This window comes from Thamnophis sirtalis, unplaced genomic scaffold, assembly GCF_051295495.1.
Source record: "Thamnophis sirtalis isolate CommonGarterSnake01/CBP01778 unplaced genomic scaffold, rThaSir2_p1.2 scaffold_14, whole genome shotgun sequence".
Lineage (NCBI taxonomy): Eukaryota > Metazoa > Chordata > Lepidosauria > Squamata > Natricidae > Thamnophis > Thamnophis sirtalis.
This window is the reverse complement of record NW_028261394.1, coordinates 23,382,012-23,401,558: the sequence shown is the minus strand read 5'-3', so window position 1 is coordinate 23,401,558 and position 19,547 is coordinate 23,382,012. Positions and strand designations below refer to the sequence as shown.

The 19,547-nt window shown below is 40.8% G+C and overlaps 1 protein-coding gene across 4 annotated transcripts in view; it reads right to left on the bottom strand.

Moving 5' to 3' along the window:
- The window catches only part of HYDIN (HYDIN axonemal central pair apparatus protein), a 264,762-nt gene extending 245,215 nt beyond the window's left edge, over positions 1 to 19,547 (bottom strand). For all 4 annotated transcript variants that reach the window (XR_015698493.1, XR_015698492.1, XM_087729550.1 and 1 more), the window contains exons 1-7: positions 19,428 to 19,547; positions 17,668 to 17,793; positions 15,705 to 15,824; positions 13,717 to 13,851; positions 5,014 to 5,213; positions 3,088 to 3,212; positions 259 to 460 (exon numbers count right to left, since the gene is read on the bottom strand). Coding sequence is in view for 2 of the 4 variants with exons in the window: in XM_087729550.1 (XP_087585676.1) it covers positions 259 to 460; positions 3,088 to 3,212; positions 5,014 to 5,213; positions 13,717 to 13,851; positions 15,705 to 15,824; positions 17,668 to 17,793; positions 19,428 to 19,547 (1,028 nt within the window). In the remaining 2 variants the exon portion in view is untranslated. The remainder of the gene's footprint in view (positions 1 to 258; positions 461 to 3,087; positions 3,213 to 5,013; positions 5,214 to 13,716; positions 13,852 to 15,704; positions 15,825 to 17,667; positions 17,794 to 19,427) is intronic.

Sequence of the window (19,547 nt, the reverse complement as noted above, 5' to 3'; positions counted from 1 at the left end):
ACTTGTGTATTGGTCAGAATCTGCATTCGGACAAAGGGGAGGGGTCATTATCAGTTTAATCCCAGTTGCATTGCCTAAAGGGTTTCAGATGCTGCTTTGACTCTAATGGTTTCCATCCTGACTGATTAAAGGTTCCTTTTGAAATAATCCGTTTCAAGAGTCTTTACTTTCTCAAGTTAGGAAAGGAGCTATTATAAGTGTGCACAAAAATGTACTCCTGGTCCATTATTTAAAAACAAGATATCATACCAAACTTACATCTGTTTTTTCTCTTCCTCCTTTTCATGCGTTGCAAATGCTTTCCACTGAAAATGTGCAATGATATCACTCCAATTGTGTATGACCACAGACCTCTGATTTGCTAAAGTGATGTAAGTCTTCTCAATTGTCAAGGAGTTTTTATCCAGTCTCACATTGACATCTGTAGCAGCGCCATATAAACTGACATGAATGTCTTCTCCTTGGAAGGTCAGAAAATTGTAAAATCAACTAAGTTAGCTATGTCTGCCTTTTGTAAAAAGCATTTGATTTAATTTCACAAAACATGATTTTATTTTACAATAATTCAAGCAAAAAACCATATTCTTTACACTAGTTTGTTAGTACAATCAAGTTTGTGAAACCTTTTCAGCATCCTAAAAAATAGGTAGAGAATTCAATTAAATAAGTCAAAAACATTATGTTTCAGTGGTGGAATTCAATTTTTTTCCCTACCGGTTCTGTGGGCATGACTTGGGGGGGGGGGGTGTCATGTGGCCAGGTTAGCATGGCCAACTCAACATCACTCATGCCCACACCCACTCAGTCACATGACTCCACCACCACCAAGCAATACCCACAGAGCCTGGTATGAAAAAAAAAATGAATTTCTACCTATCTATCTATTTTCTGCCTAGGCCTTGCCTAATCTGTCAAAGGCCTGCTCCTGCATGCTACCCGCTCTCCCTTCACCAGTCTCATTTCTGCTCCTTCAAAGGCCCTGGCCCTGTTCTTCGCACTGGCCGTGCACACACATTGCCTGCTGCCCCGCTCCACTTCGACTCCCCTGGGCAAGTCCTTCCAGTGCAGCAGGCAATGGGATGCATGGCAGCTGCAGGCATGAAGAACATGCAGGAAGAGGCCTCAGGAAGGCCAGAGCCAGGGAATGGCGTGTTCTCCAACCCGACCAAGGCAAACAGTGAGTGGGAGGAGGCTCTGGGGCCTCAGGGAATGGCACGTCCTTGGCCCTCTGCCCGTGACCTAAGGCAAAGGGTGAGTGGGCAGCATGCTTATCTTTGTGACCTGAGCAGAGTGTGACAAAGGCAACAAATATAGGACTGGGATGGGCAGGGTGAGCGAGCATCAAGCGGGCATCAAGTGGATGGGAGGGGTGAGCAAGCGGTGACGGGGTGGGCAGGGGTGGGGCCAGCCAGAGGTCACTACCAGTTTGGCGAACCAGGTCAAATTTCCCCTACCTGTTCACCTGAACCAGTGTGAACAGGCTAAATACCACTTCTGTTATGCTTTAAGCAAAAAAACCTCTAGGACACAGGTGTCAAACTGGCAGCATTATGTTACCGTCACGTAACATTTTGTGATGTTTTCCCTCTTCACCAAGGTGGGTGTGGCTACACATGATGCATCTGGCCCACAGGCTGCCAGTTTGACACCTTGTTCTAGGATTAAAGTTCATTTGCAGGAGAAATTAGTGTCGGTTGTTTTAATCAATGGGGTGATAATCAGGTGGGAGGGTGGGAAATTCTGCTTTATTTAAAGCAGCATTCTGAATATGGATTGTCAAAGTCTGATCTTCATACAACACAGGGGTGTGGCAATGTGTCATTGATAAAAAAAGCAAAATTTTGAGATTTTGAAAAGCAGTTTCATGATGCTCATGAAACCTGAAAAGATCACCAAACTATTTTCAAAATGGACATCCACTGTCAAGGGCATAATATAGAAGTGGATACAATTCATCCCTTTTGTTACCCTCCCCAGAACCCCCAAACAAGATCAAACAAGAGCAAAGGGTGTAATACTCTGGGAAAAATCCTAAATACCACAATTAAAGGTTTCTCTTGATGTGAAAGAATGTATTATAGGTAGTCCTCAACTTACAAACACAACTGAGCCCAAAATTTTCATTGTTAAGCAGGACACTTATGAAGTGAGTCATGCCTCATTTTACAAACTTTCTTGCCCCAATCACTGCAGTTAAGTTAGTAACATAATTGTTAAGAGAATCAGGCTCCCCCATTGACTTTGCTTATCAGAAAATCACAAAAGGGGATCACATGACCCCAGTATTTACTCAAATATGAGTCAACTGCCAAGCATCTGAATTTTGACCACATGATCATGCAGTAATGGTTGTAAGTGTGAAAAGCAGTCTGTCACTTTGCTTCTTTCAAACCTTAACACTTTTCAATTTGACAATGAACTGGGGAGAGGGAAGGAGCAAATAGAATGCTGAGAGTGTGTGCGTAGACTATGAGAGCCTGGTAACCATCAAGGTCACCACTGCAGGTGTTTGAGAAAGAGATGGAAATTGCACAATGTGATCATCCAGAAGTGGGGAGAAAGGGAAGTTGCTGTTTGTGTGGGAAAACCAGAGCTGGTTTTGATTCTTCAATACCAAAATGGTGTATCCAATAAAGTTTTACTTGAGGAATTCAAAGCTGCCGAGAGTGTTTTCTTATTTTGGGTACAATAGTCACACAGTTGACAGTGTAATAAGTCATTTTTTCAGTGCTGTTCTAACTTTGAACAGTCACTAAACAAAATAATTGTAAGCCAAGTACTTTGAATATCCTGGAGGGAAGGGGTGCATTCCAGAGGAATAAGAGGCAGCTCAGTGCTGGTATATTGTGTGAGAAGAAGAGGGTGAAGTTATCTCCTCCCTAAAAGTTCTCAGAGTAGATGGCAGAGTTTCTCTCTCATCTACAGTATCATCAGCTGCAAGGAAAATCTAATCCAGCAATGCAAGGTAATCATAGGTCACTTTAGTATTATGCATTAGAAAAGGAATAATTGCACTGCTAGGATCCAAAGACTCTGAAATTTCAGGATTCCATAAATGAAAAAAAAAAATGATTTCCCTGTTCTCACCTGTATCATAATGTATAACAAGGTCTTCACAGTGGTTGCCACTTTTTTCTGGATAAAAGTCAATAGTGAATTGCGTGGTTTCATTTACTCCAAGGGTCCCAATTGAGGGTTTGACAGAAAATGGTCTGTAATTAAAAGAAGGAACATCCCTTATTATGGCCAGGTTTACCTGATTAAATTACACATCAAACAAATGGTGACTGGAAGTGAAATCGACAATAGATGGCTCCTACAAGAATTTTACAAGAAGTTCCTTCTCTTCTCACACTGAAATAACCGTTTCAATCAGACTGAGGCACGAACCACACCTGTCCCCCCTCCCTCAACCACAGCACCCTTCCCTGTTTTACTTCCATAAACTTTTACACAGCAGTCCCCACAGATACAAACCAGGATGCAATCACAGTTTTTTCCTATCTACTACTAAAATTCTCTCTTTATAGCCATTAAATGAGCAAAACATTGCACTGTAGGACCTTTTTCAAAGAAGGGCTAATTTATAGGATACAGTATGTCCAAAATCTAAGTTTTATAAAATATTTTATGGGAGTAATACAAATCAATTTATCACATACATAATACAAATGTCCAAAGACGTTTCTTGTGCTCATGTTTGACTGTGCTACACAGTTCAACATGGGTGATTTTCAAGGCAGATACAGCTCTGCATTTATCCCTACTTTTCCATTGAGAGCAACATACTGCATGTTCTGTTACAGTTGAAGGTATAAATGCTTCTGTGCTTCTGTGCTTCAGCCTGGAGGTCTCACCATAGTCTTCTATAAGTTTCATTTTTCATTACAATTTCATTATATTTTAATTTCACTGCAATCCAAACTTATAAATATTGGGGATGAATTGGGTTCGTCAATTTTGTAGAAGGGAAAAATAAAATTCTATATGATCAAGCCAAAGAGAAAAGAACTGAAAGTAATAGAATAAAATTTAACAGAAATAAAAATAGGTAATTGTTCAGAGTTCTTAGTATTGTTTTAATATTTATTTATTTATTTAATTTATTAAATTTAAATGTCATCCATCTCAATCTAACAACCAACTCTGGGTGGCTTTAGGAAACAACTATATACACAGTATATAAAGGAGATATTTGTACTCAGGATTGAAATGAGAGTCCCTTGATACTCTCTGAGCTTGGTTGTTTTCTTCCAGAAATTTCATTACCCAAACTAGGTAACATCATGACTGATATTACTTAGTTTGTATAATGAAACGTCTGCAAGAAAACAACCAAGCTCAGAGAACACCAAGGACCCCTAACTTCCTTCTGCCACTCAGTCTCTCCTGCTTCCTCCTCGTTTCCTTATTGTAATCTTACTTAAAAGTGAAGCTTACCCAAAGGTCCATGGAGGTTGGGGAGAAGCCAATTCCTTGCTCTAATCTTCCCCTGCCCCTTCCCTTGAGAAGGTACAATCACAAGAGAGGATGGAGCTTGGCTTTCAAAGAAGCTTCATTCAGATGCATATGAGGAGAGTTTACGTCTCTTCCCCCTTTTCAATGCTACATTAGTGGTAAACCATTGTTTGCCTCTTCTGGAAGCACAGGAGGAGGTTGGCCCACAAGAGAAGGGTGGCAAGGAAGGTGGCAAGTGTAAGCAAGAAGCACACTCACTCGGATTCATGGCCTGCTGGAATACTTGAGCAAAGCCACTGTTTTGGAGGAGGCTAATTGCTGCTCAAATCTGCTGGATATCGGATAGAAGAAAACATTTATAGCTCAGAATGGGCACTTTCTAACATAGCACAAAAGAGGTTTTTTGTAGCTAGTGAAAGTCTGCCCTATGCCTCTAAACCTACAAATCTGTCAAGTCTGTGAAAGATAAAAATCCAAACCACTGGCAAACTTATTGCTGATGTCTATTTCCCTTGCCTAATCCTTTTGGCCTAAGGAGAAAATTCAAGACCTCACCTCTGGGTGGTAATCTGGTAGTAGGCCTCTCGGTTGCCAATGTTCCGAACAAGCAGAGTTTTCTGTGTATTGTTCTTGACGGGAGATGTGGAGAAATTCAGTTGGTCTGGGAAATCCAAAATGCCTCGGGCACCAATTGCTCGGATAGGCACAATGAATTTTTCCCTCTCAGTAATGCAAGTTAATTCATGGAAATAATCCTGGGTGGAAAGAAGAATGTGAAAAATGAGAAATCCATGACCTTTGCAGAGTAGTTCAAGGTCCTTGCAGATAGGTAGTCCTCAACATATGAACACACTTGAGACCAGAATCTTGGTCGTTGGACTTGATGAATTTCTCAAAAGGAGAGGTGAAACATTTATAGAGCAAAAAGCAATGTATTAATTAATGTTATGGGAAAAAACGGTTTGCAAGGATAGGAAAGTATGGAGAATCTCCACAAACTCATGGAGAGTTGGAAATATCCAGCATGTCAGCTTTGGGAGCCATATTAACATCAGAAGCTTCCACGCTGCCACATTCTTGTGCTTGGGACATTAGCAAGGGGGATTTAGTAGAGGGAATGTAGTTAGATATAATAGCATTTTTCTTTTCAGTCAAGGTCATGGTATTTCTGCACCTGGAGGAGGAGTGGTTGAAGGGATGTCTAGAACTAGGACAGATGGGAATTGGACTATGTGATGGACTGATGGGTTCAGGGGATGAGTTTGGACTTTTGACTTACTGAGGGAAAACCTGAAACTCTCAGATTCAGATTTTCCCAGATGTGCCAGTATACCTGCTCTAATAAAATGGAACTTTGAGAAAAAGTCTGTCTTGGAGTTTTTCTTGGAGTTGGGTTTATCTGGAATGCTGACATTAACCCAAATCCCTATGTTAAAAAACAGCAACCCGAAAGGGGGTTATCCGGCATGCTAAGCCCCTGCACCAACCAAAACAAAGATTGAGGAGATCACAGAAGGAGCTGTGGGAACAGATACCGGAGAATTCATTGAGACCCGGTATTCTCCTTCTGCAGACGTGGTGAGAACCCTTGAATCTGCAGAGATGACACGAAGGCTAGGTGCTTGGCCCAAGGAAACGGATTCCTGGAAAAGTCAGACAAGTGCTGAAAAAACTTTTAGCTGCCCAACTCTACGTGAAGTTGTGAAAATGTGAATTCCATAATGAATCTTTGGACTATCTTGGCTACCAAGTGTCTAATCAAGGTATCGAAATGGATCCTGGAAAGGTGAAGGCTGTGCTAGTTTGGCAACCCCCAAGAATGTGTAAGCAACTTCAAAGCTTCCTGGATTTTGCAAATTTTTATAGATAATTCATCCCTTCCTTTGTGGAGGTCAGGCTCACTTTAACTGAGTTACTAAAAACCGGCCCATCTCCAACCAAGCCAAAATCTAGCCAATCTCTCGCTTGGACAATGGACTGTGAAAAATCCTTTGAACATTTAAAGTGCCTGTTGGTGGCGGAGCCAATCTTCCAGCATCCTGATCCAAATAAGCCCTTTATAGTCCAAGCTGACGCTAGTGACGTGGCTGTAGTGGCTGTTCTACTTCAAAAGAACTCGCAAGACGAATTAATGCCTTGTGCTAATGTGTCAAAAACATTGACTGACATTGAACACAGATGGGCGGTCTGGAAAAAAGACGTCTTTATGGTGCGATGGGCTCTCTTATCCTGGACATATTTTCTAGAGGGGCTAAGGAGCCTTTTGAAGTGTGGACTGATCATAAAAACCTCGAGGCTCTGAAGACTCCTTGAAAACTTTCTCCCAAACAAGTTTGTTGGGCTCAGTATTTGAAAAACTTTAACTTCAAACTAAAATACATTTGGGGGGGGGGGGAACCTATTGTTTGACGCTTTGTCCAGAAAACCCCAATTTGACAGCCGACAGGAAGAGATAGTACATGCCATAGTTTCCAAAGCCCAACCAGCAGCCCAAACAATCACTAGAGCACAAACCAAATGCCATTCCAACCTCCCTGAAGACAAGTTGACAGCGGAATTAAAAGCTGCACTGTCAAAAGGATACCTGGTTTAAAGAAAACCAAACAGACTTAACTTTGAAGGAGGGACTGACTTAGAAAGGAAGTAAGATTTATGTGCCCAGCTGCATAAGACTAATGGTGCTAAAACAGTCAGGATTCTTGAGTAGGGGAACACTTTGGATTTTTAAAAATCCTACATTTGGTTAGGAGACAATTCTGGTGCCAAAGATCAAAAACCGACATAGAGGTTTTACATTAAAAGCTGTGCTATTTGGACTTCCTGGGGGAGGAGCCTGTCGCCGAGGAGGGCTCAACCGAGCTCCTCTCAGAGATCTGGTCTGTATATCTAAATAAGATCATAGATATCACCCCTTTTTGGCTATAAAGGGGCAGGGAGCAGCTCTGTGTGCTAGGGTCTATTCGTAATTCACAGCCTTTCTCTTTTTTTTTGGCTGTGGACAGAGATTAGATCCAGCGTAAGCGGAGCCTTTATCTCCAGCCAGTTCTTCTCAGCTGCCTTTTTTTTGCAGCCCTAGACAGGCGACACCCCCCCCCCCCAGGACAAAGCAAAGTTGTTTGAAGCTAGGATTAATACGGGCGGGTCCCACCCCTGTGAGATTTATGCTTTTATTACTATCTTAAATACCAGCCTCTTCATCCTAGAGGCTTCTTTGTTTAAACGGACTTCAAAATGGCGATTTCTCTCCGTTGGTGACTGATAGGGGATGTACTTAGCCGGCTTTACCTTCCTGCAGACCGCTCCTTAACAAAATAATCTTTTTTTGGAAACAGAGGGGAGCGAAAGCGCTGTTTATTTGTTTATTTATAATGGCACCCAGGTCAAAATCGAAGCGTCTCTCTATGAATGTGCCTAAAGAATCTATGAATCAACTTAAAGAACCTACTAAGGAATCGCAGCCCTTGTCTCCTACGCCCTCTACTGGAGAATTCTTAACACAGGAATTTTTCTTTCAAATGTTTAATGATTTTAAACAAGAAATTAAAGAATTTGTATTGGAGCTATATGGTAATTTAAAGTCTAAAATTGCCCAAATGAAGGCGAATACGTCTGTAGCCGTGTCTGCCCTGTCAGATTATACCGCTGAAATAGAGAATAAATTGGAAAGTTTGGAGGAGGCTAATTCTAATTTGACCACTAATATTCAAACTTTACAACAAAAAATTAGAGATACTCAAGAACAGCTCGTTATGATAAACTTTAACAAGAAGGCATTTGCAATAAGAGTCAGAGGATTCCGCGAAAAGGAGCGAGAGAATCTGAAACAGACCTTTGTTGAAGCCTTCAGCCATGCGGTGGGAAGCCCGGGACTTAATTTTGATTGGCAGATTCGGAAAATCTATCGCCAGAATTCGTTGGTAGCGGAACAGCGACAGCTCCCGAGGGACATAATTATATATTTCTCCACAAAAGAATCCAGAAATGCGATCATGCAAAAGTTTCACAATAATAGTTTGCGAGTTGATGGCCAGGATTTGATTGTCTTCAAGGAAATACCATTCCAGATGTTAAGGGCAAGAAGAGACTATACTTTCTTAACTAAAGAGCTTAGAAATCATCAGATTCAGTATAAATGGGAGGCCCCAGCCGGCATTACGGTCACATTTGAGAATCAAAGACTTCGTCTCAATTCTGTTTCGGAGGCTCGAGATTTCTATTACAAGACTTTGAAGGCGGGACTTCCTGACTCACTTGGAAAAGAGGAAAGACAAGCTGAAGGAGAAGGCAAGCAACAGACCACATGGCTGCAAGATGGAGGGGGTAGCTCTCCCTCCCTCGGAGAAGTAGAAAAGCGGAGAGCGAGGATTTAGACATTCTAAAATATTTGTCAAAGTTGTGGATTGAATGGGGGTTTGCGACCTCTCTCCGGTAGAAAAAGCGGAATTGGATATTGGTGGGGTGATGCTGAATGTATATATGTAAAATGCATGCAGAATGATTTACGCTGTTTAAATTCTGTTAGAAGGGAAAGTTTGATGAGATCATCTTAAAATAGAAGGTAAACTGATTCTTGCTGAAAGTATTATTTGAATATGTGGAAGGATCCATGATACTTAATTTTTATTAGAAGGGAAAGCTTGGTGAAATTATTTTGAGTTAGATTTTAAAAACTAATGTCTGTATAAATTTGATAGTGGTAAATATCAGAGAAGCAAGGGATGAGGGTAAAATGCATGCGGAATGATTTACGTTGTTTAAATCCTATTAGAAGGGAAAGCTGGATGGGATCATTTTAAGATAGAATGCAAACTGACTTTTGTGAAAAGTAATATTTGATCCACGCTGCTTAAATTTTACTAGAAGGGAAAGTTTGGTCAGATTATTTTGAGCTAGATTGTAAATTGATGTCTGCACAAATTTGTATAAATTTTGACTCTTGTGTGAATTACTGTTTGAAAATAAGGTTAAGAAAGATTATTTGGAGGGATTATGGGAAATAGTGGTAAATATTAGAGAAGCAAGGGACGAGGGTAAAATGCACGCGGAATGATTTACGCTGTTTAAATCCTATTAGAAGGGAAAGTTTGATGAGATTATTTTTCTGAAAAGTAATATTTGAATGTGTGGAATGATCCACGCTGCTTAAATTTTACTAGAAGGGAAAGTTTGGTGAGATTATTTTGAGCTAGATGGTATATTGATGTCTATACAAATTTGTATAAATGTTTATCTGAATATAAGGTTAAGGAAGAAGAACTGGAGAGTTTACAGGAGGTTGGGGTAAATAACAAAGAAGCAAGAGACGAGAATAAAAAACATATAGAATGACTTACACTATTTAAACATAAATAAAGATGGGGGGCTGAGCTTAATACAAAGAGATCTTTTTTTCTTTTCTTTTGTTTTTTTCCTTTTTTTTCCTTTTTTTCCTTTAGATAATTTGTATTTTCTTTCTATCTATTTTTTTTAATATATTACTTTTATTTTTAATCTATACGATCATAAGATACTTTAGACAGAGGGCAGTGCCAGGTGTGGGCCCTGGGAAGTCGGGAGGATTAGGGATGGGGATTTATTGGGGGGGGGGGGTGTTAATATAGTCTCAATAAGAAAAAGAATGCACTTGTATACGGTTGTTCTTTTTTTTTCTCTCTCTCTTTCTTTTCTTTCTTTATATTCTTTTTTTCTTGGTTTATTTTATTTTTTATCATATTATATTAATAAACAACAGTTGAATAAAGGAATACACCAAGGAGGGAGGTAGAGGGAAAGAAGAGGGAGGAGTAAGGAAGGAGTAAGAGGAATGTAAGGAGGGTGTGCTGGGAGTAAGGGGAGAAGGAAGGTTTGAGGGGAAAGGGAAGTAGGAGGGGAGTGTTAGAGGGAGGAAAGGAAAGTTGGAGGGGGAAGATGGGGTGTATGGAGGATGGAAGTGTCAGGTGGGGTTGTGAATGATGAGTTGTGTTTTCTTTTTTATCTTGTTCTATTTCTTTTCTTATAGCAATTATCCAGTATATAAGTGACTGTAAAATGGAATGTGAAAATGAATAAAATATATTTGAAAAAAAAAAAAAGCTGTGCTATTTATGCCACCATATAATCCAGACCAGGGAAGCCCTCTTGGTTTCTCCAGCTAGTGGCCAAACCCACAAAACCCTGGGAGGAGATTACAATGGACTTTATTGTCAAACTCCCGGAAAGTGAAGAAAATTCGGTGATTTGGACTGTGATTTATTTATTCTCCAAATAAGAGATTTATTCTCTTCACAGCCTGCAACAGACTGCCTTCTGCCAAAAAGCTGACAAGACTTTTTGTGAAGCACATTTACAGGCTTCATGGCGTTCCACACAAGTAATATCAGATCGCAGAGTCCAATTTACTGCTAAGTTCTGGAGGAGTTCCTGAGGTCCATTGGATCATCCCAGGGCCTTAGCTCAGCTTTTCATCCCACTACTTACAGATCGGCAGAGCGATTGAATGCAATGGTGGAACAATACTGTACATTAGATGTTATGTAAATTATCAACAAGAAAACTGGGTGGATTTCCTACTGTTCGTACAAGTGGCTTATAATAATGCAGTACATAGTAGTACAGCGTTGACTCCTTTTCTAATAACTACCGGCATGGATTTTGTGCCTATGCCTGAATTGCCTAGAGAACCACCCACTTCCATGTCCCTAACAGAATGGTTGGCCTCATTACAAAAAGGTTGGGAGAATACTAAGAAAGGTTAAGTGGAATCAGCTGAGAAATATAAAAAAGAGGCAGACAAACACAGGTCTCTCCAACCACCTTTTCGAATAGGAGACAAAGTATACTTTTCAACTAAATAGCTAAAATTGAGGTTACCGAGCAAGAAATTCGGACCTAAATTCCTCAGTCCTATTTGTATGAGTGAAAGTGATTAACCCTGTTACTGTCCAACTTAGCCTCCCTCAAATACTGGGAAAAATACATCTGGAGTTTCACAGCAGCTTATTGAAACCAGCGGTAGGATCTACTCTGAGACCCATACCAGCTGCTCCTCCCCAACTGATAGTGCAGAGTGAAACTCATTATGAAGTTAAGAAGATTCTTGACTCCAGACTGCACTGGGGTCGGTTACGTATTTAGTACTCTGGAAAGGATACCCTGTCAGCTTTGGGAGACATATTAACATTTGAAGCTTCCCTGCTGATTCTTGTGCTTGGGAAATAAGCAGGAGGGATTTAGTAGAGGGAATGTAGTTAGACGTAATAGCATTCTTCTTTTCGGTCAGGTTCATGCTATTCCTGCACCTGGAGGAGTGGTTAAAGTGATGTCTCAAGTTGGAACAGATGGGGATTGGACCATGTGAGGGACTGATGGGTGCAGGGGTTGGATTTGGACTTTTGACTTACTGAGGAAAAACCTGGAACTCTCAGATGTGCCAGTATACCTGCTCTAATAAAATGGAACTTTGAGAAAATGTCTGCCTTGGGAGTTTTCAATTGGAGTTGATTTTTCTGGAACCCTGACACAGCAATCTTTTTGCAATGCAGATATTCACTGTAGATAGACAGAGTGAGTACAAGTGCATTGTACTGCCATTGAGGCTTGTTTAATAACCAATGGCTCGCTTCATACATGTTAATTAAACCAAAACAATTGTAGTAAGCAAGATGTGTCAGATCAATTTCTGTCTATCTTCTCTTGTAAGACTAATTTTCTGCCATCTTAGAATAGAATAGAATAGAATAGAATAGAATAGCAGAGTTAGAAGGGATCCTGGAGGTCTTCTAGTCCAACCCCCTGCCTAGGCAGGAAACCCTACACCACTTCAGACAAATGGTTATCCAACATCTCCTTAAAGACTTCCAGTGTTGGAGCATTCACAATTTCTGGAGGCAAGTTGTTCCACTGATTAATTGTTCTGTCAGGAAATTTCTCCTCAGTTCTAAGATGCTTCTTTCCTTGATTAGTTTCCACCCATTGCTTCTTGTTCTACCCTCAGGTGCTTTGGAGAATAGTTTGACTTCCTCTTCTTTGTGGCAACCCCTGAGATATTGGAACACTGCTATCATGTCTCCCTTAATCCTTCTTTTAATTAAACTAAACATACCCAGTTCCTGCAACCTTTCTTCATATATTTTAGCCTCCAGTCCCCTAATTATCCTTGTTGCTCTTCTCTGCACTCTTTTTAGAATCTCCACATCTTTTTTACATTGTGGTGACCAAAACTGAATGCAGTATTCCACGTTTGGCCTTACCAAAGCATTATAAAGTGATATTAACACTTCACGTGACCTTGATTCTAACCCTCTGTTTATGTAGTCTAGAACTGTGTTGGCTTTTTTGGCAGCTGCTGCACACTGCTGGCTCATATTTAAATGATTATCCACTAGGACTCCAAGATCCCTCTCAGTTACTATTGATCAAGGTACTACCTATACTGTACCTGTGCATTTTGTTTTTCTTGCCTAAATGTAGAACCTTACTTTTTTCACCAATGAATTTGATTTTGTTAGATAGTGCCCAATATTCCAGTTTGTCAAGATCCTTCTGTATCTTAAACCTATCTTCTGGAGTGTTAGCTATTTCTGCCAGCTTGGTGTCATCTACAAATTTGATGAGTTCCCCATTTATCCCCTCAATACAAATCATTGATGAAGATGTTGAAGAGTACTGGGCCTAAAACAGAGCCTTAGGGTACATCCATCCGGTGGTGATGCTGTCTAACCCACATTTTTCTACTTTATCTTTTTTTTTTCCTCATTTTCTTTTATTATTTGGGTAGAGGGGGATGATGGAGGGAAGATATACTTTATCTAGTAGTAGGTTATTATCTACTTTATCAAATGCCTTACTGAAGTCCAAGTAAATTATATCAACGGCATTCCTCTGGTCCATCTTGTTTGAATGCAGCAGTGTCCAGAAGGGGAGGGGGAAGTAAGACAAGGTGAGGGAAGTATTATTGTGATCCAAGACTTGCCCCCTTTATATATGCACTACTTCATCATAATATATCTTCCACATCTTATTTTTCTCTCCACCCCCACTCCCTCTCTCTCACACACACACACTCACTCTCTCTCTCACACACACATACATATGCTGTGTGTTTCACAGATTTGTGTTGTAGTATTGCTAGGATTCATGCATTCGGTCTGCCAGTTTTGTAATCATTATGACAGAGAGGGGGAAAAGTGATTTTGGTGTCAGCCCGGGGAAACAGAGGAAGGGGGTGGGCATATTTATAGAGAATGACTTTGTAGAACAATGCATCAGAAAAAGTATTACCTTGTTTTCCTCAGGAGTGAAGAGAATGCGGAATGTGGAGGGCATGCCAGGTGCAACTTTGTTGCATACATCGTTGGGGCTGATGACTCTGAAGTAAGGTGAACTCTCACAAACAATCTTCACAAGCCGTGGGATCTGCAGGAAATGCAGGAATTAAGGGAGGCAATCAGTAAACAGATTAAATCAAGATTACAAGAAAACAGTTGGGCTTTTGTTTGGTAAATGGGGTAGGGGCTGCTGGTCAAAGTATTTAAAGTATTTAAAACCCCCATAGGTCAAGACATAGCAAACAGGCATCCTGAGCAATAAAAAATGCCCAGGGTGATGGCGAACCGATGGCACGTGTGCCACAGGTGGCACACGGAGCCATATTTGGTGGAACGCCAGCTGTCAGCTCCGATGCACATGTGCGCGCCAGCCAGCTGATTTTTTGCCCTCCCCAGGCTTCAGGAAAGGCTTGGTAGGGCAAAAACTGGCCAACAGGAAGTTCAGGAACTGGCCATTTCTGGCTTCTGGGGGGCGGGGGAGGCTGTTTTCGCCCTCCCCAGGCTTCAGGAAAGCCTCTGGAGCCTGGGGAGGGGTCGCACGCATATGCACGGTGGGCTGTCCCGTGCGCATGCGCAGGTGGGTGTGCAATTGAGTGGGCACGCACGTGCAAAATAGCGCATGCACCATAGCGCGTGTGGCATAAGAAAAAGGTTTGCAATCACTGCACTATAATCTTATTACCCTGGATTGCCACTGGATGCATTCTGGGATCTGGGTGGTGAGGACAACAAATAGAATTACACAGTCCACTCAACTAACTCTAAGAGTCTTACATTTAACCCAGAACAAACAAAATAGAGTCATGCACAACTAAACCAACTTGATAGCAGTGTCCTAATAGACAGTGATATAATAGCATTTGAAGAGCTGCTACAAAGAATAATTTATTCTCCAAAGCACCAGAAAGCAGGACCTGGAAAAAGCAATGCATGGAAGGTCTGAAGGAAGGTTGTTCATGGGGTTGCAATGGGTCGGACACGACTTTGCAACTAACAACAACAACAGAGGCATTTAAGAAGAGAATGGACAGCCACTTGTCTGAAATGGGATAGGGTCTCTTGCTTGTGCAATGGGTTGGACTAGAAGCCCTCCCTTTTAACTGTTATCCTGTTACCTCTACATGGCTGTACTGCTTTACACACCTAGTCTCAAGAAAACAGAGCTGGAGATAAAGTGGCTGAAAAAATCCAAGCTACAATATCAACAGGATACTGATTGCCTCAGTGACCTAGTCTTGCTTCTTTTTTTCGCTCAGCCAACGAGCCAATCAGAAAATCATGTTGCTTCTGAGGTCATGGGTCTCTCTTTATAGAACCATAGAGCTGGAAGGAACCTAAGAGGTCATCAAGTCCACTTCAGGATTCAGTACACCATTTCCTATCCAGCTAATTTGAAAATCTCTAGCAAAGGGAAAGAAAAGATACCTGCAAGTAACCTTTTTGGGTAAAGACTTACTCCTTGTACTTTTTATGATGATCAAAAGTCACTTCTTTAAATATTTCTTTTTTAAAAAATTCTCTTTTTTTCTTGCACTTTTTCTTTTCTTTATTTTTATTTTGCTTTCTGTGTTTAGTTTGTATTGTCTTTTATTTTATTTTTTAATTCAATAATTATTATTTTTAAAAAGATGTAATTGCCCTTCTACTGTTGGAACATGCTGGACTTTTATTAGTACACTAGTACACCAGTTCTCCTCCTGAGTGCTGCCCATGAGCAAATTTCCCCTAATCTGCACATCTTTCTTTCATTTTTCTTAACAAAATGCATGCTTTTACTCCCTGTTAAGTTTCATTCTATTTGTTTACTTCCGGCTTGTATTGGAGTTTCCCTTAACTTTTTCCTTTTCAAGTATTAGTCACCTACGCTAGTTTTGTATCACCTTCCTCCCATGACCCTCTCCCCCCCACAAACCATATCCCAATTCTGCTGATGAAGGCTACCTTGTCGTTGTTCCTCAGGATCAGTGGTACTTCGTAGAGCTCACAAGAGGCATAGTTTTGAAAAACCACTTCTGATGGAAATGGTTGAAACAGAGTCCGATCCAGATCAACAGAGGAGAACTGAAGATGTAGAGCAACAGATGGAAATAATACTGGGGTTGCTTACAGTGCAGTTACATTGCATCTATAACCATTACGCCTTCAGGTAAAGAGCAGATGACACTGGCAATAAGATCCATTAAATAGACCAAATCAGTGTCAAATGTGAGATCAGTTTAAAACTTAGCCACAGTCAACCACTCAGGTTACTCACAGCTGTGTTTGTTAAATAAAACTAAGCCTTGGAGCTCTCTCAACTCTGGCCATATGGGGGTATGGCAAATCCCTGGTGCTTTGAAGGGCCGTGGCAGAGGCAGATATTCAGCCAAAAGCTTTTCTCCCCAGGAAAAGCTGACTATTAGATAGCCCAGAAGATTGGATAGATTCCAATTCCTCTCCTCAGGTATCGACTTATGTGATTGGTATATGTAATTTTTCACACCACTGGTGCAGCATCCCCAGGGTGACATGATTAATATTCAGGGGCTTGGCAACTGGCATACATTTATGATGGTTTCAGTGTCTCAAAATCATGTGATTGCCTTTTGTGACTCTCTGATAAGCAAGTCAATGGGGAAGTCAAATTCATTCAACAACCATGTTCCTAATTTAACAACTGCAGTGATTCACTGTGGCAAAAAAACCTCAAAAATTCAACAAAACTCACTTAACAACTGCATTACTTGGCAATGGAAATTTTGAGCTGAATAGTGGTTGTAGGTTGAGGACTGTGTGTATTTGTTATTTGAGTATCTTGTAGGAAAAAAATATCAGGCCCACCTCATGCTTTGCGGCTTCCTTGGCGAGCTTGTGCTCTGCATGACCAAGGAAGAATCGAAGACTGGATGAATCAGTGGCCTGGCGTGGCTTCATTTTGTGGCAAAGAATTAGGGCTGATTTCCAGCTGCTGAGATTTGGCTGCAGTAGCCAAGGGGGAGACTATTGTTTCCTAGGCCACAGTGTGGGAGCAACCTGGACCAGTCTTCTTCCAGTTAGATATGAAGTAAGAGACTCGGGAGCAAAGGGCCTGACACTCCAATAAAGGAGAACAAATGGCCACTGGTTTTACCATCACAAACTCATTTAATAAACTAGGAGGGAACAGGTTTCAAGCAGAATATCAGTTAACTCACAACGAATTTTACATGTTTAATTTGAATTTTATTTAATTATTTAATTTATATCCCACCTTCGTTACTTTGATAAACAGCTCAAGGGATAAATCCCTCCTCCTAATTTTCCCACAACAATAACCTTATGAGGTTGGTTTGGCTCAAAGAGAGTCATTGGCTCAAAGTCTAGGGACTAGATCCTAAAGCGGTATTAGATCTCATGGTCTCCCAGTTTCTAACCTTAATCACTAGACCAAACTGCCTCTCTATTACAGTAATGTCAGGCATTTCATATATGCATAATAAGGTGGCAGACAGGAATACACACAAGCATGTAACACATGGCATACTTTATTTAGATGCATCTAAATTCTGCTAACCAGAAATCAATTAAATTGAAGGTTCACTTTAATAAATTGCTATTGCATGGGGTAAACTGAAAAACAGCCCCATTTGGATGTTCTTATTTGGATGATTCCCATCAATAGGCACAACTCCAAGAATGCCATTTTGAGACATGGCCCCGATCAGACCATTCCCATTCTCACTTCCTGGATGCCACAACAAATTTTGCCTTAGGATTTTTCAAATAATTCCTATTACCTTTGACATCTCTTCTCTTTTTTAATATAAAAATATACAAGTATTTATTTATCTTTTTTAAGCTAATAAAATCCTGTGCCATATCTTTTTATGCCTGTGTATTGTAAGAAGCCCCAGAAGTCCTACACTAAAGTAGAAAAAATGCTTACTTTCTGATGTGAGGTTTCATTCATGTCCAAAAGCTGAATAATGCGAGGCAAGTGTACTTCATGGGTGCTTGCCAGCCTTTGTTCCGTTGTGAGAGATATCTCTTTCAGAAAAGCCGAGGGTGTCAGCTGCAAAGAGAAACAAAATTGCATCAACACCTTCATCAAGATTGGCTCTTCCTGCTGTTCCTGTTTCATAAGATGTGCTTACAACCTGTTGTGGTAGAGTCCAAACAAAAGAATGATTTCCCACTTAAATTCTTTAAAAAGTCATAAATGCAGATTGTCCATTTCAATTATTGGAATTTTCATTTGTAATAACCTTAATTTGCAGCTTTCTTCTATGCTTCCCTATTTTCCTTAGGATGAACAAAGCCATTTCTGATGGATAGTTGTGGAGACGTTGTATTCTTTGTTTTGCATTACATTGATCTTCATTAACTTTGATTTCTATGCAATAGGAGCCTGTGATACACTAAATATATCTCAGCATCCTGCAGCCCTTGGTGGTCAGTATCCCTCAATCTACCACTATTTGCTTACCAAAGCTGATGTTATGACAGTGCTAAACAAACAGTGGTTACAACCAGGTCTTGAAGTTCCATGCAACCTCCCCAGCTCTCACTGCACTTCTCCTACCACCAACTGGTGCCACTTTCCTGACTTGCCCCTCCCATGTCTCTGCTCATACACTGCCCTACCTCCCCGTGATTTCCTGCACACACACCTATACCCCCTTGCTCCTTTCCCCACCTGGCACCTGCAACCTGCGACTTGCAGCTTCCTGCTTGCTTCCCCACTGACACTTTGGTGTGAGAAGCTGACAGGAAATTGTCTTGCCTAAGGACTATGGGATTCATGGGATTTGGGTAATGGCAGCAGCTGGGAGTTCAGGGATGCTTTGTATAGCGATGGATATTCCCAACTGATATCTTAAGTCAAGGACCACCAGTACTTCATTACTTGGGTCCATTTATCCTGACATTCCTTCATGAATTGGACGCTGGATCTGAAAAGTGCAAGTTCAGTCTCAGACTTCACCTGTTTTGGAATTGTATTTTTGGTTAAACTATTTTTTAGATGTACTTTTTAAATCTATCTTTATTATTTTTATAAATAACTCAAGGTGACAGACATATCCAACACACCTTCTTCCTCCTTTTCTCCCCACAACAACCCTATCAAGGGAGTTGGGCTCAGAGAGAGGCACTGGCCCAAAATCACCCAGGAGCTTTCATGCCTAAGGTGAAACTAGAACTCACAGCTTCCTTGTTTCTGGCATGGTACTTTATTAGATCAAACTGGCTCTCAGTTACTTTTGCTTATTGTTCTAGTTTGCTTTCTGGGAAATGAGTGTTTTCAGACACTGATAGGAAACCATCCAGAAATCTCAAGGTTGGTGACTAGGCCAACCTTTACCCAGGCCTTCAGCAAGGAAGTGTGGAAACCCTCTAGTCACCATACTTGCTATCATATTTTTGTAATTTACTAATTTTATTGCAATTTCTTTGCTGATTGCTGTGAGTCACCCAAAGTTGTTGAGAGTCAGGTGATGTGCAAGTTTAATAAAGTGTTATTCTACTGGGAAGTCAGAAATCAGCTAAGCAGAAGGTAGAAGGTAAAGCATTAATGTTGTCAAGAAAACAACACAATTGAGGCCATATAGTCAACAGGTGTGAAGGTCAACCCAAGGAAGTTTTCCTTTATCCCATGACCCATTTTCAAATATCCGCATGTGTCCATCCATCCCCAAAGGAACATACTGGAGCATCCTTCTTTTCTTCTGTAACCAACTTTGCATTGCGTGGTGCAACCACTTTGCTCTGAAATCCTTCTGGTAACTTCAAAGGAAGCAGAGATTTCCGGGCTCGATCTGCTAGCAT